The 26,169-nt window shown below is 47.8% G+C and overlaps 1 protein-coding gene across 5 annotated transcripts in view; it reads right to left on the bottom strand.

The window, feature by feature from the left end:
- Positions 1–10,860: 10,860 nt before the first annotated feature.
- Positions 10,861–26,169, bottom strand: part of Nup93 (nucleoporin 93) — a 97,616-nt gene continuing 82,307 nt past the window's right edge. For all 5 annotated transcript variants that reach the window (XM_078032354.1, XM_078032356.1, XM_021721387.3 and 2 more), the window contains 14 exons: positions 23,573–23,705; positions 22,064–22,221; positions 20,879–21,044; positions 20,509–20,602; positions 19,583–19,774; positions 18,821–18,947; positions 18,633–18,705; positions 18,314–18,358; positions 16,962–17,078; positions 16,128–16,246; positions 15,212–15,329; positions 14,693–14,776; positions 13,636–13,764; positions 10,861–11,128 (listed from right to left, as the gene is read on the bottom strand). In XM_078032354.1, coding sequence (XP_077888480.1) covers positions 11,018–11,128; positions 13,636–13,764; positions 14,693–14,776; positions 15,212–15,329; positions 16,128–16,246; positions 16,962–17,078; positions 18,314–18,358; positions 18,633–18,705; positions 18,821–18,947; positions 19,583–19,774; positions 20,509–20,602; positions 20,879–21,044; positions 22,064–22,221; positions 23,573–23,705 — 1,666 coding nt within the window. In that variant the 3' untranslated portion in view covers positions 10,861–11,017. The remainder of the gene's footprint in view (positions 11,129–13,635; positions 13,765–14,692; positions 14,777–15,211; positions 15,330–16,127; positions 16,247–16,961; positions 17,079–18,313; positions 18,359–18,632; positions 18,706–18,820; positions 18,948–19,582; positions 19,775–20,508; positions 20,603–20,878; positions 21,045–22,063; positions 22,222–23,572; positions 23,706–26,169) is intronic.

The raw sequence follows: 26,169 nt of genomic DNA, 5'->3' as shown, positions 1-26,169 counted from the left end.
CCTTGAAGCTATGCAGAGCTAAAGGAAGATACGCATAAGTTGAGACATTTTCATCGTTAAAGAAAGGGCTTTTGGTTCCATTTTCTTCATGGATAGGCTTAATAAGGAAAAAATGCCCTGTTTAGTCAGTGTTCACCCCAGAGGTAGTTACAGGTATTACTCACGTATCAGACACACATGGCCACTTTGGAGGACATGCAGAGGAACAAGGAATGATCTCTATCCTTGGGTGGGCACAGTTTGTTGGAGGAGGCAAGGCCAACAGGAGCCAGAACCCTGGCAAAAAGGCAGAAATGCTCGTATAGAATGCTACACAGGCTCAGAAAAGGGGCAACTTCCTCCTGCTAGGGCAGAGATGTTTGAATTACAGTTACAATGAAGCAAAAACGATAATTAAGAGGGACAAAGCCCAGTGTTAACTTGAAGCTTCCTGGTGGCCAAGGCAAATGATCAGTAGTCACTATCTGATAAAAGAGTGACTCTCAGTTTTTTTCTCTCTTCCTCTTTTCATAAAACAAATCTCCACCAACCCTTTATACCTCAATTCAGGCTTAATCCAATCCAGGGGTGGTCTGAGCTCAGCCCCTGCTGCATCAACACAAACCGAAATGGTGATTTTAATAAAAATTCAGTCCTGTGGTAACAGATTTGAACCCGTTACTGCACCCCGATGACTGGCAATGTGCTTCCCAGGAGACCATGAAGTCAAATGCACTCTCCCCCCTCCCCTAGTCTTTCATTTAAAAATACACCTTCAGCTTTTCTGACCTTATGGGAGACATTTTTTTCTTGAACACAATAGGGCAAACATGGTTCTTCTGCCCAATATTGAACCCCACAGGAGCCTTTCTGGCCAGAATACTCTAATAGACTCTTAGAAACAGGAACCTAGATCCTGTTCCTGCAGCAGGGCCTGGGGCGAGTCTCAGAGCTGTTTTTAAAAGCTCAGACCCACCCTCTCCGTCCCCCAGCTGGGCCTCACCCTGGACACACAGAGGGTGGGAAGAATACCAAGTGGGCCGGCCTGGCTCTGCACCATCTACTTAAGGACCCATGAACTTCAGTTTCAGTGTCTGGCAAATGGAAAACATCCCACCCAGTCAATGGGCTTTGTGATGACCAAGGGTGGGGGACTTGTGAGAGAAGCATTTTGGAGGACGTTAGGAGCTCTGTAAATACAAATTAAAAGAAAAAATGGGGGTGGGAAATGAAAGGTAGGAGAAAACCAGCTCATCCCTGCTGGTTTGGCTGGTTTCATGTGTTTTCTGGTGAAGGACAGCTGCTAAGATTTATTTAAAAAAAATTTTTTTTAAGCGGGACATGGGGAAGAGTCGGGGCAAGAGCTGCTCAGGATCAGAAGGTGAGACAGAAGAGGCGCTGGCTCCAGCTCTCCAGTCACCAGAGCTCAGGCTTTGATATAAGCTATAGGTAAAAGCAGAAAATGTCACCCCTTTACCAGATACTTGAAAGAAGCTGCTCACCTCCTCAAGGTCCCAAGGATCATCGCCAGTGGTCACCAGCACTCAGGAAGTCACTTGTGCTTGAGCTGAATTTATGCTACCGTTAAGGGAGGGCGAGGGGACCACAGGGGACCCTGGAGCTCTGGCTGGGTGCAGGTCCTGCAGGCAGCATGTGAGCACCCCCACAACAAGTTTGAGAAGGTGCATGTGAAGCAGTAGGGGTCTTACTCCAGGGAGCTCACAGGTCCCAGAGCACTGTGCACTGACAGGGCTCGGGACAAGCCCCAATCAGGTCATGTGCCTGCCAATATGGACAGAGGAGGCTGGGAGCAGGAAGACTCCAGGAGAGCGCGTTAGTTCAGGGGCAGGGATTCACCCCAAGTTGTCAGGAATGTGTTTGCTGTGGCTTCTTGAAAACGTGACCTTGGCTCCCACAGGCACACTGACACTCTACATCTAATGAACAATCATGTTGGGTGGGGGACAGAGCTTTGCAAGCAGGCCTACTTCACCACTCCCTACTTTCAGCATCAATAAGGGCTCCTTCTCTGGAGGGCATGAAAATCTCCTGTGGGTAAAAACAGCCATCAGCGCCCAGCCCTAATCCAGGCCAATGACATCAGAAACTCTGGAGGTAGGGGCACGGAAATCAGGAGTGATTATAAGAATCAGAGTGATTCGAATATGTTACTTGGTAGAATAACCGCAGAGCTGGAGAATAAGCCAAAGGAAAGGAGGTGTGTTGGGCAGAGCTGCTCCTCTGGATAAAGGAAACGCTAGTTATTTTCTTTCTTCCTTTTGCAGTGCTGGGGATTGAACCCAGGGCTTCACACACATTAGGCAAGTGCTTTTCACTGAGCTATGCCCTCATTTCAGGAATGGTGATTTAATTAAAAAACGAATTTGGCCAGGCACAGTGGTGCACACCTGCAACCCCAGCATCTTCAGAGGCTGAGGCAAGAGGATCCCAAGTACAAGACCAGCTTCAGCAACTTAGTGAGGCCCTAAGCAACATAGCAAGAACTCTACAAAATAAAAACAAAAAAGGGCAGGGGATGTGGCTCAGTGGTTAAGTGCTTCTGGGTTCAATCCTCCCTGCCCTCCAAAATCTTTCACTTTGAGCTGGGCGCGGTGGTGCATACCTGTAATCCCCAGAGACTTGGGAAGTTGAGGCAGGAGGATAGTGAGTTCAAAGTCAGCCTCAGCAACAGTGAAGTGCTAAGCAACTCAGGGAGATCCTGTCTCTAAATAAAATACAAAAAAGGACTGGGGATGTGGCTCAATGTTTGAGTACCCTCAGGTTCAATCTCTAGTACCCACCATACACACATAAAAAATTTTTCATGTTGTAAAGAGTTTTAAAGAGCTTTCTTCTCCTTCTTCTGTATGCATGAGTTTATAAGCTGCCCACCAGCATTGCCTTTGGGCTGAATTCACTGCCCAGGGCAACAGGCAGCCTTGTGACTCCTGGTTTCCACAGACAAGTGTGTGCCCCAAATCAGACACCCCTGACCCATCTCTCTCCTCAGGGGCCACATGCACTCAAGGGCCCCCTGACCCCCACACACTCACCTTGAGCAAGGCACATGCCTAGGGGCAGCCTTCCAGGATGGGCTGAACACAAGGCCTGCGACCACCAACAGCCCCTCAACTCACCTGAGTCCTGCTGTTTGTCCTACTTCAAGGTTGTAGGAGAGGTTAACAGCTGTGCTATAGGCTACGGCCTAAGAAGCAGGCCAGCTGGGGCCAGGCCAACAGGAGACCTGAGGCTCTCTGCACCCACACCATGTCTGCAGGTTTGGGTCCTGACCACTTGCACACAGAGCCTCATACCCAGCTTCTAGGAATCCTGCCATCGATATTCCTCTTTATGTGTCCCCTTCTTGTGACATTTCTTAATGTCACTGCACTGTGTCTGTTTATGTGCTTATCTCTTCTCCTTCCACGCAGTGAGCTTGAGCAAGTAGGGACTTCACCTCAGTCTCAGAAGTCACCATGTGCCTCGCCCCAAGGCCCTGGTGGGTGCTGAGTGGATGAGTGAGCGGGTCCTTCAGGCAGCCAGGGGCGGGGCCATCTGATAGGAAGAGGCCCTGACTTTGCTCACTGGGTAAAATGTAAGCTCCCCGAGGGCAGGGCTCTCAGTTCAGTTTGCCACTGTATCCCCAAGTTCTGGAACAATGTGTGGTTTAGGGAGGCCTTCAAACATTCTCCACTTAGCAGTCACTGAATAAACGAGAACCTCAAGTTGAATTTGACACATCAATGTCACCCAAGAGCAAAGTTTTGGTTTACCTGCTTTTACATACTCTTATCTCCTCACCCCTAAGACAGGGGTAATTGGTCCCAATTGCAGAAGCCAAATGGCAGAGGACACACTCTTGGCCTTAGAGAGCATCTACATGAAGCAGGGAGCAGGATGGCCAAAACTAACTTTTGCTTATCTGCTTCGTGAAGGTACCAGGTGATTTGTACAAAGCACCTTAACCTTCCCTGTCCCTGAGGGAATGGAGTCAAGTGTCCCTGCTTTCCCAGGGGCAAACTGGTTCAGAGTGATTAAATGGCTTGCCCTCATTAGCACCATTACAAGGGCTGAGGAACAGATTTTAACCAACCTCCAGTCGGCTCCGAAGCTGGACTTCCAGTCCACATCTCCTCAGGACACAGAGGCTGAGGCCGGGGGGCTGATGCCCGGCTGGGGCCTGCCTGTGCAGTCTGAGCCTTTGTGCTTTGAGAGCCTCGGGTCTTGAGCTGCAGCCCAGGGCTCCTCAGCGGGTTCTGCCCCAGCACTGCTGAAGTTAGTTTTCTGGGCAGTTGGTGCTTTCTGATGTTAATGACCACTGCTGCCACCAGAGGGCCACATCCCAAGCATTTGCTTTTGAGGAAACAAAGTGCCCTTTTTAGTTTGCCTTAAATTTTCCTAAAAATGCCAGTCAGTCAGCTGATCTGTCAGGCTGGTCAGGATGAAAGCTCACCACAGTCCTGTCCCAAACGGGAAGGTCGGGAGGTGTGAGGGTGATGCCACCAGGCTGGCACTGTCTGGGAAGGAGGCATTTGGGGCAACGGAGAAAAGACTTCCCAGTCTGTCTCCCACAGAAAGACCACTCCCTGCACCAGCCCGGCCAGCACCCGCTCTGCGGGACTCTGGGGCCCCACTTCCTGCCCTTATCTGTCTTCATATTTCTCTGCGGTGGTTTACTTCCTGGGGCTTCTGTAGAATCCTGACCATTTCTAGAGAAGAACAGAAGGGTCACTCGTTTTGGGGTGACCAATGGCCCCCTGTCTTCCCTTGCTCCTTGGGTGGCATTTCCACACTGGGTGACTCACTCAGAACCTCAGCCCACTGAGGAGCCTGCAGCAGTAAGAACCCTGGATGATCAAGCGCCCTCACCCTAGAAGCACCTCTTCATCTGCCTACCCACCTCCATGTTGTCCCCTTGATGGCCACACCTTGCCAGCCCAGCTCCAGGAGGTGCTGAGAGCCCCTGGTTAATCCCATCAGCCCGGGGAGCACTCATCTGACTCCCAGACGACTCATCAGGAAATGGCTTCCCAGAGATCCCAGAGGCCCCACCCAAGCTGAGGACCCCATGCAAAAGCCATGTGCTGAAAATTCTGTGCAGTCCCTTCAGGGACGGCACTCAGGCCACTGGGCAGCTGAAGCTGAGTCCATTCAGGACTTCTCATCAGGGTCTCTCCAGGTGGACAGAACACTCCATCTCCCAGTCATTTGCCTATTCCTGAGCAGAACCCCATGCCCCAGATCCTAAAACTACCTGCCAAACTCAGGGGCAGATACTGTCCGAGAGAACAGCAGACACCTGTCCCACTGTCAGGCCCGAGCCTCTTTACCACCCAACCAAACAGGGCCCCCCACTTCCGTACCTCCCCCAAGGCCAATAAGTGGCTATCAACCCCCATTCAAAATGCTTCCCACTGAGGGTCCAAAATAAAGGGTCACAGATTTAAACTGCTCCCAGCCCTAGAATGTGTGCCACATGCTCGGCTCACCACCAAAATGCTTCCACCACCCCACAACCTCCAGTCAGAGCCCCGCCTTCCCGAGACAGGAGCTGCGTTCTGAAGCTGGTGGGGACAGTAAGACCTTGGGGCTGGATGGAGTCCTACACTCACACAGGCCTTCCTTGATGCAGGGCCCGGGCAGGCCTTGGGAGCCTCCACGGAGTGGAGAAGGCTGGCTCATTTGCCCCCAGAGGCCAGGAAGGGGCACTTCACTACCTTCCGAGGAGCCCTCCAGGCTGTGCCTCGGCTAAGGAAATTCCCAGGAGAGAGCTTTCTGTTCCATTGAAGGACTGAACAGAGAGAACATGGCCCTTTGGGAGAACACTCCAGAAATTTACTGGCTCTACCCAGAGGTGGTGGTGAACCATCCTAAACAAAGTAAATACAGAAGTTACCACACAGAAGGAACACACAGAACATGTAGCTCTTCCACCCTGTCCTCTCTTCCCAAAGGTACCACACAATGACAATGTCAGAAAAGCAAAGATGAAAAAAGGAACATAATCAGTTAAATAAAGCAAAGAATTATCCCCATTGCCTTTCTGACATAGGAACTGACCAAGACAGAAAAAGCTGTACTTTGCCTCTCCTCCCTCTAGACAGCAGCCGAGGTTAACGGGGGCCCACAATTATCCCCTCCAGCCAGCCTGCCTGCCTGGCTCTCCAAAACGGAACCCCAGTTCCTGCCCTCTTCAAGAGCCTTCATATCTCACTGTCATTTCCGCCACCCACAGAAGCACACAGTGCAGCAAATCTGGGTAATCCAATTTAGCTGGAGAGCTCCTCGAAGCCTGAGCCAGGCCCCAAACCTCCAGGCTTCGAGTGCCAGCAGAGGCACAGCCAGAGAGGATAGGGTAAAAGCGACAGAGATAATGAGAGCTTCCTCGTTGTTTATTCGTGTCCTTTATTTGCTCAATCTGGCTTGGCTGAAGGGGCCTTACTTTCAGGTCACACAACCCTGGATACCATCTGATATACCCTGAGAGCCTGGCGAGACAGGTCTGCAGAGGTCACCAGAGCGGTTGCAGCACATCTGTTTTGAGGCTGGATACCTCCTCCAGGATCACGGGCTTTTTACTTCTTACTCAAATAGAAGCCAATGTTTGGGGTGAACTTTTTCCCCCTCCTTGTCCCCAAGAAACATCTGTGTGAGGACAAAGGCAGCTGGAGTTCAGCACATGCAGCACAATGCAGGGTTTCTGCCAGCACCCCTCCTTTAGTTAAATATCTGGCCTTGGGCTGAGGCTGTAGCTCAGTGGTGGAGCACTTGCCTAGCATGTGTTAAGGCACTGGGTTCAATCCTCAGCAACACATAAAAATAAATAAATAGCCCTGGTACAGTGGCACATGCTTATAATCCCAGCAGCTTGGGAGGCTGAGGCAGGAAGATCGTGAGTTCAAAGGCAGCCTCAGTAACTTAGCAAGGCACTTAGCAACTCAGTGAGACCCCGTCTCTAAGCAAAATATATGAAAGGGCTGGGGATGTGGCTCAGTGGTTGAGTACCCCTGGGAGAGAGGGAGAGAGGGAGGGAAGGGAGGAGGGAAGGAAGGAAGGAAGATAGATAGATAGATAAATATTGTGTCTATCTATAACTAAAAAAATATTTTTAAAAATCTGGACTTTATTACTGCTAACTGTCAAATTTCCCACCTCTGCTTTGCAATGTGCTCCTTTGCCTAGGCAGCTCTGCAAGCATGTCTGAAGAATCAGCCTGCCTCTATCCAACACGGGGAAGCGTCCATTTCCTCTACCTTCTCTCAGACTGAATCCCTTCTAAGGACCCGAAGCTGAGAGAGTTTGAATCTAGGCCTGGGAGCTGGTCTGGAGGACAGGGGTGGGGAATGGCACTAGAGGCAGAGGCAGAGCATCTGCTCAAACATCTGCAGAGCCATCCAATGTGGGGCAGGCACATCTGGGGGTGTATTTCAAAAACTGAAGTTTAGGACAAAAATTTTCCTCCTTCTCAGATTAGTGACTTGGAATCACAAGTATCACCACTCAAGTGATCCTAGCAAAAAGGTGGACAGAAGAGAAGACCTGCATTCTTAGATGTATGAACAACCCTGGGGTGGGGACAGGGCTTGAATGACCTTGGACATCCATCTCCAGCTACTTGGCATGGTCCAGACACACCTGCACATCTAACTAGGTAAGAGGGGACACAGATCTCCTGGGATGTCTTTGGAAACACTCCAATAACTGGATTTAAATCTTTTCCCACTACTCTTTTCAGTTAGAAACAAGTGGCAGAAAGATGTCTCTCCCTCCTGCCCCTGCCTGGTGGGTGGGAGGGGTGCTGATACATACCATGAAACTGTCAGAAATGGGCTGGAAGCGGGATGACTTCTGAATTCAGACTGAAAGAATTAAGAATGGACCCTGAAAACAGTCTTGTTTTCCTGTTTTATAAGTTGATGACTTCTTCCTGATATTTCTGAAATGCAGATGCAAAAGCTCTATTTTACTAATGTTAAAAATGGCCATTCCCACCAGGAATTTTACAGGTAACTCTTCCGCCCAAGGTGCTGTACAGTCCCCAATCCACCTTGGTGGCTGACTGAGGCTCAGCAGAGTCCACAGTCGGAGCAGGGGCCAGCAACCCTTTGGCAGGTCTCGGGCAACATAACTGTCTGGAGTTTTATTCTCTAACTCAGCACTCGGCACGCTCCAGGCACGTGGTAAGAGGGAACACAGTGGCAGGATGGAAATGTAGCATGTGCTGTGAGACACCTGACGAGTTAGACAATCCTTCCCTTCTGATGCCAAACACAGACACAGGGTGGTGAAGCTCCCATCTAGGGCAGTAGGGTGTGGGAGCATCTATACATACTGTTAAACTTAAGGGTTCAGGCCAGGAGCATTCACTCAAGAAGAGCAGGTGAGGTGCAAATCCACAGATAGAATAGTCCTCTATTTTGTTCTGTTTCTAATCAGCAAATGCTCGACACTGTGGAAGGCTTGCTATTTGTGGCTTAAGGTAACTAAACCTAGGACTTAACTTGATGCATCACAAGAATAATACCAGAGGCTGCCAAATTGTGATTAACTATCAAGAAGATTTAAGTTCTTGGAGGGCAGGAGCTGGGTCTGCATTCTGAACCCAGGGTAAGCAGGCACTTCCCATCCTCGATGAGCCTTCCAGCTCACAAGTGGTAAAGCCAAAGAATTGGCTCTAATCAAGCTTACCAGTTCCACTTTCCCTCTGAAGTTGGGTGGCAAGCTGGCAAGCTTCTTTAAAAAAAAAAGAAAAATCAAAGGAACATTCAGAATTGGAGAAATCAAATCTCAGATCTGAAAAGGATTTGGATCTCATCAGTACTCCCCCCACTTCCCTTTGTGTATCTCCGTGAGTTAATGATATGCCACTCTGAGACAGGCCCTACCCCTGTCAGACTCCAAGTGCCCTTGATTTTGTTAGAAAGATTAGAATCTCCTTCCTAGAAGGCAAAAGACTCCCTATGCCATTTTCTGTTAGTTCTCTGGGTGACAGTGACATCATGATCAACACACAGGAAAGGGATTTAGTTCTTAAAACGGAGAAAGGATGTATTTTGAAGACTGAAAGAACTTTTGGGCCCCAGCCGCACGAGGAGACCTGCCAATGCTGTGGCCTTGCAAACTCAATCTGCTTCTCCTCAGCTCTGCACAGATCCGTGTGGCTGCAGAATCCACCTGCAGGACAGCACTGAGGCTGCCTTTGGGAGGCCTGGTCTTGCTGGTACGAATCCAGTTTTCTTACTCCTCCTACAAATGTCTCCTCTGAGCAAGGCCTCAGCTGCCAGCTGGCACCCACTTCCCTCCCCTCAACTCCCAGTGGGGCAGCTCAGGCCCAGCTCTTTTATCCCTCTTCTGGTTTTAGGTGGCCTCTATGGGCCACAGGTACTCATCTCCTCTCTGCGGGATTGGTGTGCAGTTCTCCTGTTTGGAGTCAGCAGAACTGCACCATGTGGAGCAAGACAAATCCGCAATCACTCCCGTGGGGTGATGGACAGGTAAGAGGTCAGTCATGGAACACGTACACACTGAAACTATGAGAGCCTTCTTGCATCTATAGCATCACTAGACTTCCATCTGTAAGGAAGACCCAATATTAAAAAGTAAAATACTGAGTTACACTCCATGAAAAACTCACACACTCTTTAAAGCACTGTGAAAATAATAATTTGATTTGTTTAAGTCAGTACATATAAGCACAGCAAAACTTACTAAATCGGGTTCCTTCCAGGGCTCATCTTCCCAGACTTTCTGATAAAGCTCAATTTAAAGTGGTACCCAAAGTGAGAAGATGGGACTAAAGGAGGAGTGCAAAACGCAGTCCTACTGGCCCTCAGGCTACTCCCTTAAAGGAACATGGAAGCCAACAGCTGAGCAGCAGATGGCCCTATTAGCTACAGGCTGGCTTTCCCAAAAGGCTAGGCAACAATTATATTAACAACGGGAGGATGGTGAGGGTGACCACATCCTGTGACAAAAGCACCTCTGGAGATACCCTCTGGGATCTCAGTGTCTTCCTGGGAAAGGGTCCACCGAGCAGAGCACTAGGGTCCCTTCACTAGCAGACAGTGGTCCTCACTTCCTATCCAGGTTAGTCCAGGGCTCTGAGATTTGGTAGTGGGAAAAAAAAATGAATGACAGATGATAACTACTGCTCAGGGACCAAATACCCACATTAAGAAAGTCACCATGAGCTTGCCTGGCCAGTCACCTTCCTAAGGAAGGAAGGGAGGTCGGTCTTCCAAGCAGAGGAACTGACCACAGAGGGGGAAAGGGGGCTTAAAAGTCCCTTATCAGAGGGGCACACAGAGGCCGATCAGTTGCCTCTCGGGGAAAGGGCTGCAGGGGGGAAGCGAAAAGGCTGGCCCCTTCCTCCAGGTCACAGACAGTGCCTGTGAACGTTTTCTTATGGTTTTTCCAGGCCTGAGCTTTTATCTCTAGTGGGATTTCAACAGAATAACATAGTAACTGATCCCAGAATCTGAGCAGGTTTGAGGGATGGTCTTGGACCACTAGGACTCTAAGACACACCCAAGAAGACAGAGGACAAATAGCACTTGGTATGTCACACACAAATCCTAGATACTCTAAGCCCAAGGTTGTCTTTCACATTCAAACAGAAATGTGAAGATGCACTGCAACTCCACTATATGGATTATTATAGCTAAATAAAAGCAACTCTTGAAGGCTTTGTTTCCTTGCTCATTTTGGGTAAATTTTTTTAATCATTTAAGATCAATTTATAGATACCTAAATAGCCTCTCATTCTCTGGCCCAAGAACTAGTGACAGCATTTTCCTCCATTAGACAAATAAAAATTTAAACAAAATTTCAAAGGAAAAAAAAAAACAACCCAATGAAAATAAAAAGAATGTTGAAAAAAAATACAAATCAAAGAAATTTATTGGTGTTGACAAAAATACATGATACAAAAAACAAAACAAAACAACACAACAGAAACAAAACCAGAAACCCCAGCCCACTGGACCCACGCGCCTAATGTACCAGCAGTGTCCAATCCCAGGAGCCCCAAGGCATGCCCTTAATTCATGAGGACCTCCATCTGCACCAGCCTTGCATTGGTGTCCCCAGACGTCCGGTAGGGTATCATTCCAGCAAAGGTAATCAGGGCTCGGGCTTGACTTCGGAGTTGCTGAGAAAAAGGGGAGCAAGAGTAAGAAACTGGTCAACCTTTAGGTCAAGATAGTGCAGTGAGAACCACCTTCATGTTCTTCCATTCTCTATCCTGTGGTACCAAGGACAGAGCCTAGTGGGCAGAGGACAGTTCCACCTGCTACTGTCAGACTCCTTCGGTGTGGTACAGGGTTAGCTAAGTTTGTCCACTGGGGCTCTGGTTCCGTGGGGCGTCACAGGCTTTCTGTTAAGCACAAGACTGATGGGTCCTTCAGGAGAGCCACGTTGCCCCACCTCATGTGACTATTTCTGACACAGCCCTGAGCTTCAGAACTGCCTGCTCATGTTTTCTGAGCCTCTCTGTCTCCTGGATGGGTTCTGTCCATCTGCCTCTACGAGGATTGAGCTTCTGAGGCCCCCATGAGGCACCTGCAACACCAGAGGCGAGGGCTGTGACTGTGGGCAGCCCCAAGTCCCCTCCTCTCCCCTTTTTCTTCCTTCTGTTCCATCCCTTTCTCCCTCCTGACATGTGCTTGCCCTCCATTCCCAGGTAATAATATTAATGAATCCTTGGACTATTCTAGGAGGGAAAAAGAGGCCCCTACAAATTTAAATTCAGGTGTTCCAAAACAGAAAAAAAAGTCAAATTTCACTCTGCTTCCCAAGTGAAAAAAAAAAAAAAAAAGAAACCCAGGAGAACAGCTTCAGATGACTTTGCCAAACCAAGATGGAAGGCCTGGGGTAGCCTGGGGTGCCCCATGGTGCAGTGCTGGATGCCTGTCAATAAGAAATGACACAGCGTCTGGACTAAACAGGGGCAATCCACAAACACCTTCTGGATCAATAGCACTTTTAAGAAAAATGAGAGACACTTGACACTTCCTAGATTTTCATTTCAGAAAACTGAAAAGCAAACACTTTTTACCTAATATGTGAAAAAAATTGGCAATTGTGTATTATTAATGTGATGAGAATACTCAACGAGTTTCCTTTAAAAGTCAATCTTAAAAGTGTTTGGGCTTTTGTGCCTGATTTGGTTGCCTTAAACAAGTTCTACGGGGTGTTCATGAAAAGGACCACCCCCCTGCTAGACAGCATTTCACTTTAAACCAGGAAACCACTTGGTCTAGCAGCTTTGATATATAAGCTTCTCCCCAGTCCTACTCACCCCACCCTTTCACAAGGAAAAAGAGGAATGGTGGGCAGGAGGAGAACAGAATGGTTCTGTTCACTGTATACAAAAACCAAGTGCCCCAAAACAGAGCCTGAACCCTACACTGAAGGTGCTGCTGTGACAGCTCCCTTCAGAGGAGAGACATGGCTGCCAGGCCACCAGCTCCTATCTGTAGGCAGGTCCTCCCTGACCTGTGAGCGGCTCAGAGCATCAGGAAGCGCCCACCATCTTAACCCTCGTATCCACAGACACCCCTGCACTGGGTTCCTTCACCATAAACACAGAGGCCTGCCAAGGGGCGCACACGGTGAGCCCACCACGGTACACCCAGGAACAGGCTCTCATCTGCCTGAGGGTGAGGGGCAGACCTGTGATGTCTCTGTACTCTGGGCGGACCAGCTGACCACTCAGTGGATCTTCTCTGAGCATAGTCACCCATATTCCTAAATTTCTACCAGCATCCCCAAAAGAAGCTCTGTCAAGGACAGTGCCTATTGGGGCCACAGACATCACTGGAGGCAGAAGACAGGCTTGGCAGAGTTTCTTACTGCCCAAATCAGGTTTGGCTGTTCAACACTGTCCTGAGAGTCTCATCAAACGTTAAGTGGAAAAGTTATAGGAAAGAGAATTTTAAAAAACCCCAATTGACTTCATGGCTTAACTGTATCAATTACCTCTTTTTTTTTGTCAAATCAATTGGAGAATAGATGCTGTGTTCTATCAACCTGTTCTATCTCCCTATCTACCTACCTATCTTAGTGTTCTACCTACCTGGGCTCACTGAAAGCCCCACAGGTGACAAAAGGGGTACAAGTTTAGGTGTCAGACAGACCCAGTTTCCAGACATGGCCCTTGCTCCTACCTACCACCTGCGGGGCCCACAGGGCAAGCAAGTTGCTTCTCCACTCCAGGCCTGTTTACTGATCTAAGCTGGGATAATAATGCTGTCCTAGTCATCTCTCTCGGGTCATTGTGAGACTCAGAAGAGAAGCAATTTACATTAAATTAATGTGTTGATTAAAAAAAAATAAAGTATGGTTTTGATGAAAATGCTTACCAACAAGCTGAGACTTACAAAATGACCTTATAACTTAAAATGAGCAGAAAGTCCTGTAGAATCAACTATAAATTAGCATCTGTTTGATTTTCTTCAAAGGTGATATTTATAGATCTAGCACATTTTTTTTTTTTAAGCTTGAGAAGAGCAATCCTCCTGACCTGAGGTCTACCCAGATGCCACGTTGTAAGGGAAAAACATGGATTAGGGTCAGATGGTGTCCTAAGAGTGTAATGGATTTCCAAACCAGAAAGGTGGCTCTCAGCAACGTTTCTCACGAACGCTGGGATCTTACAGAGTCACGGTCCTCGATGACTCGCTGGGGCCTGGATGCCGAGGATGGACTGGTCCCCTTAAGCCTCTTAAACTGTGTGAACAAGATGTTCATGGTGGCAAGAAGAACTTCTGAGAGGTTGTGCCTGATCTATGCAGAGAGAAACACAGGGAGTAAGGAAAAGAGCCAGCAGTGAGTGGAGAGAGGGCGGCTGACTGCCTATCACACCACATCCCACAGCTGCTGGCAAAGAGCCGGGATCACCAAGAAGCTGCCGATGGGGCTAGAGCGTCAAGTGTGACCGCCATCCCCGAGCAATGCTGCTCGGAAGGTCAGGTGGCCACTCCTCCTGCTCCCCTCACAGTGATCTCTTGGCAGGGCGGCCCAGTGGTTACCAAACGCAGCTGGACTTGCACACCCGCAGGTCAGGATGCACACACCAGTCCTCTCCAGTGCTGGCCACCCAGCCTCAGACTTAGCTGCCTCCTCTGCACACGAATGGCCCAACCAGAGCCCTCGGAGACACCTATGAGGCAGGCCCTGGCGCATATTTTAGCCCATACTGCAGTGAACAATGTGTCTAGGAAATGGCAAGAAATAACAAAGAAACGAGGCTCACAGCAGGTGGAAGGGGCCACTGGCAAGGGATAAGACCTTCTAATTCTGTGCCATAGTAGCCTTGCCCTCCTGGGCTCTGGGGCTCCTAGGGTGATAACCTACTCCACTGGTCATGCACTTGCTTTTCTGGGCAAAATCTTTCTGAGAAGGGAAGAACGGCAGCGAATCATGACATGTTTCATGCATCCAAAGGAAACACTTCAAGATCGGAGTTAAGCATTAGAACACCCTCTAGTAAAAGTGGACCATAAAAAAATGAAACCAGTCCTCAGAGGATCAACCAGAAACCTGCTTCTCCCAAGAACATGTTCCATATACTCACAGGAAAACTGGGATATCTGGAAACACAGTCTGGGTGGTTACTGTACCTAGAGCTCATAGTTATTAGCTACATGTTAAAAAAGCTTCCAGTGGAAGTGAGGAAAACAGGATCCCATAACTCAGAAAGAAAAGGACTTACTTCATCGCTGAAATTTCTGAAGGCAGCTACTCTCTCTTCCACACTTTCCTGATTCAGGGGCACCAGCTTCAAGCGATCAATTATCTGTTTAAAAAGAACAACCATCAGCCTCATATGACACAGCATCGCAGTCACTTCATCTTCCTAAATTTAACCGTCAGCATACGCCGTGTCAAAGGGCTTTTTCACAGAAAAAGCGACTCTCCTTCGTACACACAAAGGCTTTGATTCTAACTTGCTGACTAACTCAATTTTTACCCTCACTTTCTGACATGATTTTAAAATTCAGAGGTTTACTTTGAGAAACCTCTTTTCAGATTAAAGGAGGAGAGAAAAAAGAAGAAAACAACAAACAAGGAATGCAGAAATCCCCTTGAACTCCCAGGATCACATTTGTCCCTCTTCATTTCACAGGCACACTGGTGACATTTTCTTTGTTTTAAATGAATTCCAGGAGGCACTTTGAATTTTCAAGGGCATACATTAACCTGTACTTCAAACACCCCTCCTGAAACTTACATCAAAGGCTCTGTCAATGTGACCGCTGTGATACTCATCAAAAAAGGTGATCAAGTCCAACAAAAGGTAGAATGTGGAGTCCACAAATTTATTTGCACTTATTCCCTGAGTCCTGTACCTGAAAGACAAAAGGGGTTTGATTTCTGTGTACTACATAATGGTGGGACAGCATTTCAAATGCTCTGGAATCTCTCAAACTATGTGGATGAGGGGGACTGAGGAGCGGGAAACAGTGCTGAGTGTGTGTGTGTGGGGGTGGGGTGCAGGCGCGGACAGGAGGGGTTTGGTTTGAATCTACCTACAAATATTTCACATGATGCAAAACAGCCTCAACCACCATCTTGGCATCTATGAATCTCTAGTGAGGGAGGGAGGTACTGATGGGCAAAAAGCCCAGCAGCCAAGGCTAGGGGTTATCTGTAAGTGGAAGTATCTCATCTGCCAAAGAATGTTCTTTTGTGTTACCCCAGGAAGGCATCCCAAATCCATTATTCTCTGTAAAAGGCACAAAAAAATAACATCTTTTGTCTCAGCTGGGAGTTAACCAGCTGAAGTCTGAATAACTCAGTCAACTGAAGGGGATTCTATAACACTGGCCACAAGAATCTGCCTCTCTCCATCTTAGCGTGGTTCCTAAAGCCTTTGAAACGGCTAGGGGAAGTGTAAGTAACAGCACACAATGAGCACAGTGCCTGGAACTCAACCCAGTGTGCAAGACACACCCTCCCCTGGGCAAAAAAGCCAGGTGTTATCCTAACACCAGGTGTTAGGATATGGGAAGCACTGGTGGCAGGGGAGTGGGCAGAGCACCCTGAAAGCTGTTTGCTGTGGCTGCCTACTACAGCCGACACGCACGGGGGCAGGCCCAGATGGCTTGACACGGGCCTCAGGCCTTCAGAGCCAGCTCTGGCCTTACCGCTCAGCGATGGAGAGCGCCATGTTCTTCAGCCGCTCCTTATTGGACTGGGGGGCACTGATCTGAGGAACAACAGGACTCAGCAGTTTGTTCATCAGCTCCAGAACCTTGTCTGCATTCTGGTCAAGATTTTAAAATTAAGGAAATAATCAATAACAAAGAAAAATGAAATAACCAAGACAAAAAGGGAACTTCCTGGGTGACGGGTCTGTCTTGAGGAGGGCAGCAGCTGCAAGACACACAGCTGTATACGTAATAGATGTATGCTTTTTATATCAGAGTCACACCTCAATCTAAACATTTTTTAAATTAATAAAACATGAATCATAACCCTCTTCTTTGTCTTCTCTGATAACAGGAAGAATGTGATGCTTCTTAGGTCATCTCAATTCTCAACCGTCACGTGTTCCATAGGTGATCTTTCCAGCTCTCTCAAAAGGCCCTTGCTGTGCCATCGTTCTCGGGCACACACTGTGCACCAGCATGTCTGGGGCTGCCAGAAGGTGAGCATGATGGCATGTTTACTAGCAGCTTCACCGACAAACGTGATGGCTGCTTCTACTGCTAACAAGTGAGATGACTGCGCAGTGCCTACAGGACATCTCTCAGTATGTAGCTCTTGTTTGGCCAGAAACATCTTAGGAGCAGAAGTAACAGTGTAAACTGGGAATTTCACCTTGACTGGTGAAATTATACAGTTAATACTGCCTCAGTGATGGAGAAAATGCTTCAGCTGGGGAGCACTACCACAGAGATGCTGAAATGCTGGTGCATTAAATGCCAAAAGGCCAGCACGTCTATCAAGTGCAGAAGAGGGGAGAGGGCACATTTTACCTTGGCAAGGTCATAAAGCTTTGCTGCTTCTTCAAACAGTCCTTTATTTTCTGCGACGGAAGCAACTTTGTTGATAATAGGCTTTGTGTCACTAGTAAACTTATCTATGACTCCAGGCTGACAAGACAAATTATGGAGGGGGAGGAAGAGAGAGATGGGTGCACACAGCTATTATTTTAAACACACAGAAGCAAAGAGGATTCAAGAAAAAATACTTTAACTGAAAATGCTTGCCCTGAGCAATGCATATATTTCTTCAGCTAGACCCTGGCTTTCTTGAAGATATAAGGTCCTATTAAAATTATGGCAAGAGATGAAGGAGCAGACTCAATGAAGACACAGAGGAGTCAGCAATAAGACATCTGTGCTTTTGATCTCTAAAATAACCCAGGGAGTAAGTGAAATTATCAATGATTTTTTTTTTTAATCTTTATTTTTTTTAGTTCTCGGTGGACACAACATCTTTGTTGGTATGTGGTGCTGAGGATCGAACCCGGGCCGCACGCATGCCAGGCGAGCGCGCTACCGCATGAGCCACATCCCCAGCCCTATCAATGATTTTAAATTTGCTGATGCTCAGGAACCACAGAGAAAACTCAAGAGGCTTGGGAAAATATTTGAAAGATTTGGGGTTTGCTTTCTAAAACAGATGGCAAAAGGAACTCAGTGCTGAAAATACATGGCAAGAGGCGTCAGGACATTTAAGAAACCAAAATCAGTATCACCACTCAACAGCACTCAAATGGTCAAGAGAGCACGGGACAGGCCTCGGGAGCCAGGCAGAGGGACGATGGACTGTGCATTCTGATCTCCACTAGTGCTGAACCAAGTCGGGTGACCTGCCTCCTCACTTTGGAGGCAGCACAGGAAATCAGTAAAGAACATGGGCTCTGAAGCCAAAAGGACCGGGTTCAAACTGCAGCTGGTGATCTTGCTCTCCATTTCTTCACTTGGAAAACAGATCAGGCCAACACATCTGTTTTTCTCAATGAAGAAAGTGAGTCCCTGAGGGGCAAGGGACATTTCTGAGGCCACAGGGAGTTAGGGTCAGGGCTGACCTCTGACAACAGGGCCTCTGTCCTTCTGCTAGGACACCCAATGGTGAGTCTCAAGGAAACTGCTAAGGTGCCACTAGAAAAGCTACCTCATCACAAATTTACACATTAAGGAAAGACATAAATGTGTAAAATCAAGCCATCATTTGGATCTATAATTTTCATTCTGTATTTTATATTAAGCAACTTCAGATCTGCATCAGTAGTACTTTGAATCCTGAAATCTGCCTGTATTCTTGGGACATTCGTGAATCCCCAACGAAGGCCAACGTTTCTCCAGGGATACATGTGACCCACCTTTCTACTTCCGTCATTCTCTAGTTTCCCAAGTATCATATCAAACTGTGGAGGAAAAAAAGTTTACTCAATTTACTGGACAAGGATACAAACGTAATACACAATTCTTTGGAGGCAAAGAGGGGAAAAAATGGGGGTGACGGGGAATCCTACACAAACTAGGCAACAGTGACACCAGAATCAATAATTTCATTGTTAGAAATCAAAGAACACAGCCCCCCTCCTCCCCACGCCACATCCACACAAAATGCGGAGGGAGACGTGCAGCATCGCCTTAAGGAGAGAACTAGGGTCGGGGGTGGGGAGGAGGCCGACGTACCTCTCGACTTTCGATTACCAGCTCACTCACACAGCGCAAAAACATGTTTTCTCCTTGACTATCTTTCTCCTCCCTGTGGAGGCACAGGAGCACCTCAGTGTCTGGTGTGGACACAAGGTCTCCAGCAGGCATTCTCAGAATGCCAGAAACCAACCCTAGGTGAAGTATGGGGTTAAAAGCAAATGTACCTGAGGAAGTAGAAATACTGGAGGGCCTCCCTTGGGTCCGTGGACTCAAACTTCCTGGTATAAAGCATGAGGAGCCGCACAAAGTTCAGCCGCCGCATGCAAGGAGGGTCACCAGGCTCATGGCTGACTGTACCGTGGGGGGACAGAAGAGGGAGCACCAAATGGGAGACACTGCGGACACAACTCCTCTTACCCACACCACTAGGCTTAGCATCATCAATTCCTGCAGCCCAACCCATATTTCCCAATTAAGCTCTGGACAGTCCCCTCCACCATCGTGACTGCGATTTCTCTCCTTGGATAGAGGGCAGAAAAACAGCCTTGGTGGTAAGAAAACAGTCTTCACGTGCTGGTCTTTGAATGAAAAGATAATACCGCAGACCACAATGGCAGGAGCTTGGGGGCTGCTCCTCCACGCTGACTTGACTCTCCCACCCATGCAGCATGCACAGAAGACTGGCTGACTGGGGTTTCTAAGGTCATCATAGCCAGAGCCTAATGGAACCAGACTCAGGACTCCAGGAGCTACCTTGCCTGTACCATTCTCCAGGCAATCCAACTGGCCACAAAGCCAGCCCTTTGCCCAGCACTTGCTGTGTTTAACACTCAGGGGAATACGAGTCGGGGAAGAAAGCAAGGACTCAATCCTAATCATCTCTTTGTTCTAAAATGATTGATAACATCTGCCCAAAGACTCAGTGGTGATTCCTTGGCCACTATTACGGATGGGGGGCGTCACTGTCCTCAGTCATGCATACTCACGGAGCTGAGCACTCTGTCCTGAGGATTTTAAAAGCAGCTTCAGCTCGAACAGCACCAGGGCCACATGGACAGCATGACAGCGCAGTCGCTCCATGCGGAAGAGAAAAGCAATGGCGGCTTCGAACTGCGCTGTCAGGAACAGCACTTGGAAGTAGAGGAAGGGCTGCTGGTTCACCGTGAAGTGGGACTCGCCTGGGGGTGGGGAATAAAGCCTACTGAGAAAAGCTGCTGCTGGCAGCTCAAACCCCAGCAGAAGCCCTGAGCGCCTACTGGTCTTCCTGGGTGGGAAGAAAGCACCAGCATGAGCCTGAATTAACGGAGGGGACTCTGGACACAGTGAACTGCCATGTGAAATGCGACCTGACCCTCCACCTTCTCTAGACCCACAACTGGACTGGCAAGTAGGGCTGTGCTGTAAAACTGCACGAGGCGAGAGAAGCAGAGTCAAAGACCCGAGTGCAGCAGGCACTGCTTGCCCTGTACCTGGAGGAGCCACTTCCTACAGAGACAAAGGAGACTTCAAAGAAGCTTCAGTTCACTCATAGTTATAAGTCAGGATCCAACAACTACTGGCCACCAGGGGTGTCTTCCATCCTTTCCTCCCCAGATTTTTAAACAATGAGGAGAAAAAGGGAAGACAAAGACACTGTTCTCTGTTCTCTTCTTCATGCTCACTGACAAGAGCCAGGGGGAGGCAGCAGCTAAGTCCTCTCCCTGAGCAAACGTACCCCATAGCAGTTTGAGGAATTAGAGGAAATCATTTACTGCTGATGACCATTAAGCAGAAACATTCATTCCATAGGGCCACATGGCCTCTACTTCAATTTGAATGGATCAATTTCAAGACAGAGATCAATGATGAAGGTAACCAGGTAGCTGCCTTAGGTGGGTAAGAGGAGAGAAGGTAGTTGTGCCCGAGATCTTACCATAGTCTTCCAACAGCTGTTTCTGGAACTGTGAGAGAGTGAGCCTGTCTTGTGGGGAGCTGGTGCCATCGTCATCAAAACACACTTGGTTCAACTAAACCCCAAAAGAACCATGTTAGTACAACTACACCTTGGGCCACGCGTGCGGCTGCTCAAGAGCCACACCCAACACTGTGAGCTGGAGTCTGCGGCAGAGACTGCAGTTATTAGCAGGGAGTTAGAAAATTTAAACAATGGAGCCAGGAGACAAGAAAGCCACTGGTGCTGATCGCCTCACTGGCATCACACACTAAGCAGGTAAAACCTGCGGCCGGAACTGGGGTAGAGCAAAGGGCTGACGCCCTGCCCAGGCCAAGAAAGCACTGCTGACCTTCAGCCACAGGTAGTCCTCGGTTTTGTCTGCCACTTCACTCTGATTGTCAGTGACATCGCATCTGCCAATGATGCAGTACACGGCCCGCTTGTAGGGGTCTGTGTTGTTCCTGAGGGCTCTGCGGTAATGAAGCCGGAGCTTGTTTTCAGTAGCTGGGGACAATCTAAAGACAAGGGACCAGACAGACATGCTCAGTGCACATCCCCAGGGCAAGTGAAAGTACCCATCTCCCAGAGCAGAGGCGCCCAGCCCTGCAGCATCTCTGCTTCCGCCTGACTCCGCCCAGTACCAGCACTCCTGGCTGCCAGCTCTATCACTAGGACCTGCAGGGTCAGGTCAGAAATGCTGGCGCACCAGCGCTCCACTGTGCCACAGCAGCTCTAGAGCAGTTCCCCTCAATGGCCTCAGCCCCCCCAAACTGCTGCTCCCTCATTCGTGTGGGGTCGCCTCCCAAACGAACTGCCTGCATGCAAAACCGTGCTTCAGGGTCTCCATCAGAGGGAACTCCAAGACATCAACTCTACTTTAATATGACCAAGACAGGGACTTGCACTTTCAGACAACACTTTGACATGGCAGGACTGACATTGCCCTTGTCTGTCACAGCTACAGCTGGAGTGACCACTGCTATTTCTTCTATACACAGACACATCAACTAGGCTTGAATATGAAATTGTATCCAATTACATTAGCAAAATCCAGAAGACTAATGCTTGCTAGTTCCTTAATGTCACAGAACTTTTAAAAAGCTTAATAAATTGATTTAAGGTCATATTATAAACTTTTAATTCTAGCCTTTGAGTTATGAAGTCTATAACAACATATTTCTGCATCGGTCTCACCAGAACAGGACTCTGTAATACAAACAGTCCATTTTAGCCAGCACCCTGATGAGCCCTGGGTGTTCGTGCTAAGTCAGATCACGCTCCCCAGCACACTTGTACGCTCGCTGGATCAGGGAACTCCCAAACGCAGACATGTGCGCGTGTGTAAACAGCCAGGAGGGAACAGAGCTTTCCTTCTGTTTCCAATCATGTTCCCAAGAGTTCTGCTCACTTTCTAAGCTTCTTTTTTCCCCAAGTAGAAATTTATTTTAAGCATGAGAAGGAAAAGGGAATGATGTCAGTGAAGGCCACCCCCTGGATTCCGCGAGGCTTCTGGATGGGCCACCACACTCCGTACCTTCTGTCCTTGCTGTTCATGTACTCCTGGAACCAGGTCTTGAACTCTCCCAGCTGGTGCTGGGCTCGGTTCACCACCTGAGAAGCCGCAAGCAGATCTCCGCAGCGCATGCAGTAGTAGATCAACGCCCAGACAGGGTGGCCCTCCACCTCTCCATCCTGAAACAGGACAGACGGCGCTCAGGTGACAAGCCAAAGCTCAACGACTGCCTCCTGGTGTACCTGCGCCAGCGCAGTCCCTCTCCTAGGCCAAGTCACTTGATTCTCACAGCCGCCCCATGAGGTAAGAACCATTAACAGCCTCTTGCTCCCCGTTTTCCACAAAGAAACTGAGACAGGGGAGGCTGAGTGACCTGTCCTGGTGAGTTAGGAAGTGGCACTGTGGCCCCGGAGCCTGCCCCCAGAAGTCCACTCACCCAGTCAGTTTTCCCCAAGGAATCTACAGCCAGTCCTGTTTTCCCCAAGGAATCCCAGTGGCTGGCAGCCGTCAGATGCCATTATTCTGTGGTAACTTAACTTCAACTAGCCCCAAGAAGCAAGGGCTAAAAACACCACTGACCAATAAGGGAGCATCATTATCTACCCAAGTGTATAAAATCCCAACCACCAACCAGGAGCCATTTCCTTCATTCAGATGCTGAGCTCCTTGTGTCAGACACTTCAAAGCCCCAGGAATCTGAGGCAGCTCTGTCCCCACTCCCCCACTACTACAGGATCTACCTGAATTGGTCCTGTTACTGTCTGCACAGCAGGCCTGCGCTCACCCAGCCCTGCTTCTCCTGACTGCCCTGGAGAAGTGAACTTCCTACCTCCTTTCTCAGCCCTTCCCTCCCTTCTCCTAGCAAGATCTTTCCAAAACTCACATGGCACCATGTCCCCTGTCCACTTAAACCCCTCTGTGGACCAAGACCAAAGTGCTTGTGAGTGCGGGGTGCAGGCCTTCTCCGCAGGCCCGACCTTGGCGAGCCCTGCCCATGCACCCTCTCCAGGTGCTCTCTGCAGCCTCGGCGCATTTGTTCCCGCAGTTCTCCCCACCTGGAGTGGCCTTTCTGAGGCCTGGGCTGGGGAACACCTGTTCTCTAAGAGCAAGTGTGACCTTCACTTCCTGTACAAAGTCAGCCTCCTCTATCTAGATCCCCCAGGTTAGGGCATTGTATATCGCGTGATGCTTGATTATAAGACGATTCCCCTAGCTGGATGGTGAGCTCGGAAGGGCTGCATCCTAGAAACTCTTCTGGCTAAAATTTCACAAGTCATCTCTGACTCTGCGCCTCACACCCAAGTTCCTCTGAGAGTCCTCACAGCTCAACTTTAGAATACGTCCAGAACCCGATACCATCTTCCTCTCCTGTTCCTTCACCCTGGACTCCACACAACCAGGCCCCCAGGAGCCTCTCAGCTTCCATCCTCACCCCTCCCTGGTCTCTTTTCCACACATACACATTTTAACTGTAAACACCTAAGAGCAATTGCTCTGGGGCAATCTTGACCACACAGAGGCTGCTAATACCTGAAGTCCAGGTAAGGGAGCTGGAAGTTTAATGTTCAGAAAACTTCGCACCAACTGATAAGTCCCAGGCACACCACCCAGCTGGGCCTGATGCAAATTTCCAAACACAGTCACAAGGGTGTAATTCTTATAACTGAAAAATGTAAAAGGAAAAAACAGGAGGTTGAAAACACACATTACACATAATATATCCACACCCATGACATTAGTTTGTGATTCTACAGAGCAGGGCCTGGGTTTTAAACCCATCACACAGGAGGAAACAGTATGTTTTTCATAAAATAAAATACATTATTTATCACTATACAGATTTCTCCTCATGGTGGATACTCAATAGGAACACAACTGTGGGCCTCAAAGGCTTCCAGGGCTGATGTGTAGGGGCTGCTCCACCCACTGCCTGGCTCTCCAGTGGGTTCTATTTAAACTTTCTATGTGAACTAGGACATTTTCCTACTTAACCTCAACATCACAACACCAAGAAACATTAACAAACCTGGAAGCCAAATAACAAAGAGAGTCAACCTAGAGGCTCATTATGAGACCTTAACAAACCAGTAGTGGGCTGGGGCTAAGAGCGCTTGCTTAGCATGCATGAGGCACCGGGTTCGATCCTCAGCACCACATAAAAATAAAACAAATAAAGATATTGTGTCCACATAAAACTAAAATATAAATATATTTTTTAAAAAACAGTAGTAGTATCTAAATACAACCTATATTCAACTCTTAATGTCCTTCATGGCTTATTTTCTTTTTCTTTTGGATACCAGGGATTGAACTCAGGGGCTCGACCACTGAGCAGCCACATCCCCAGCCCTACTGTGTATTTTATTTAGAGACAGGGTCTCACTGAGATGCTGAGTGCCTCCCTGTTGCTGAGGCTGGCTTTGAACTCGTGATCTTCCTGCCTCAGTCTCCCAAGCCATTGAGATTAGAGGCGTGCACCACCATGCCTGGCTGGTTTGCTTTCTTTTAAAATCCAGGATCTAGTCCAGGAAATACATGGCAACCAGATGTCATGGCACTGTCATCTCCCTTGCCCTAGGGTAGTTCTACCTCCCGTTTTGTCTTTCTTGACACTGTCCTTTTTTAAAGAACCCAGGCCAGCTGTCTGATGGAATGTCCCACAAAGCTGGATCATTTCTTCGAGATTTGACTAAGGTTCAACTTTTTTGCCAATGACCCCACATGGATGCCACTGAGTAACCCTTCTTGCAGGGTCTCATAATGAGCCTCTAGGTTGACTCTCTTTGTTATTTGGCTTCCAGATGTTGTCCATCACATCCGTCCACTACAATTTAATATCGTTCCCTTTGTAATTCGTAAGTAACCTGTGGGGTATACTTGAGAGGTCATGTGACTCTTCTATTTATCAACAATCTTTTTACCTACTGGTTTTAGTTTCCACTGGTGGTGCTTGCAGAACCAGTCAGGACCTTAGTGATTGCAAAATGATAATTTTCTACCCTCCCTTTTATTTGGTAGCATCCTTCTTAAAATCCTCTACACTATTTTTAAGTGCTTCCATAACAAGATTAAACTGTCCAAGTTACTGATATTCTAATATATGGTTTTAATATAATTTTAAATACTTTCTGATAAGAATTAAAAATCAAACTAAAAATCATATATTGTACACATTTGTATCAAACTGTGTAAAAAATAAAATCAAACAAAATACTCATATATCAAAATGTGAAAAAAAATAACAAGGTAACAGGAGCTTCTGGATGTAGGTAGAGGACATCTTCTCTTTTTTGGGGTCTTCTTTTTGGTATCTTTCAAAATTTCTATAAGAAATATGTATTGTTTTTATAATCATAAAGAAACACAATTTAACAAATGTAACCAGGTCCCTACCACTGAAGTATTTAAAAGCGGAGGTTGGATAAGAGAATAAAGAGTCCTGTAGCAGCTGGAACAAACAGGTGCCCGCTGTGGTTTCTTCCAGCTTAAATTAAGATGAATCGTGTGCTGGAAAGTTGAAGAAGGAGGTTAAATTCCTTGAGGACTAAGAAACATATATCCTGCCTCAAACCTGAGAATGTGGCAGGGAAGAGATGGACTGAGCCCACCACATTTTCTCAACACTTTTGGCCTGACACATAAAAAATTATTTGGGACTGGGTCTACTTTGCCATCTGGTACATTACATCACTTGAAATACTGTATGTGTACTGTCAGCAGAAAACATTAGCAAAAACACTTTAAAACTGAGATTAATTATTCTAAAATATCTCGTCTATATAAAGGTGATAATGGATCCTTCAAAAGGATGCCATCAGAGAGCAATGCCACGCTAGAGTGAAAAAGAAAATAAAGTTACGATAGTCATGGGTAGGATACTCCAAAATAGCTCTGAGAAGTGTTGTTGAGGGAATTAACGGAACAAGATAATATTTTAAAACTAAATGAAATGAATAATAAAATAATAAGTGATAAAAGGGGATGACTTGCCAGAGAAAAAACAAAGGCAGGCAGGCTGGCACCCTTGTTGTCAGCGCCAAGTTAAGGACGAGGTTGACCAAGATAGGAGAATCCTGAGCAGCATATATTTACATCCCTTTAAAAATTTCCGTATGCTTTTACATGGC

The sequence above is a fragment of the Ictidomys tridecemlineatus genome, chromosome 15 (assembly GCF_052094955.1).
Source record: "Ictidomys tridecemlineatus isolate mIctTri1 chromosome 15, mIctTri1.hap1, whole genome shotgun sequence".
In the NCBI taxonomy this organism is placed as follows: Eukaryota; Metazoa; Chordata; class Mammalia; order Rodentia; family Sciuridae; genus Ictidomys; species Ictidomys tridecemlineatus.
This window is presented reverse-complemented; position numbering and strand designations above follow the sequence as displayed.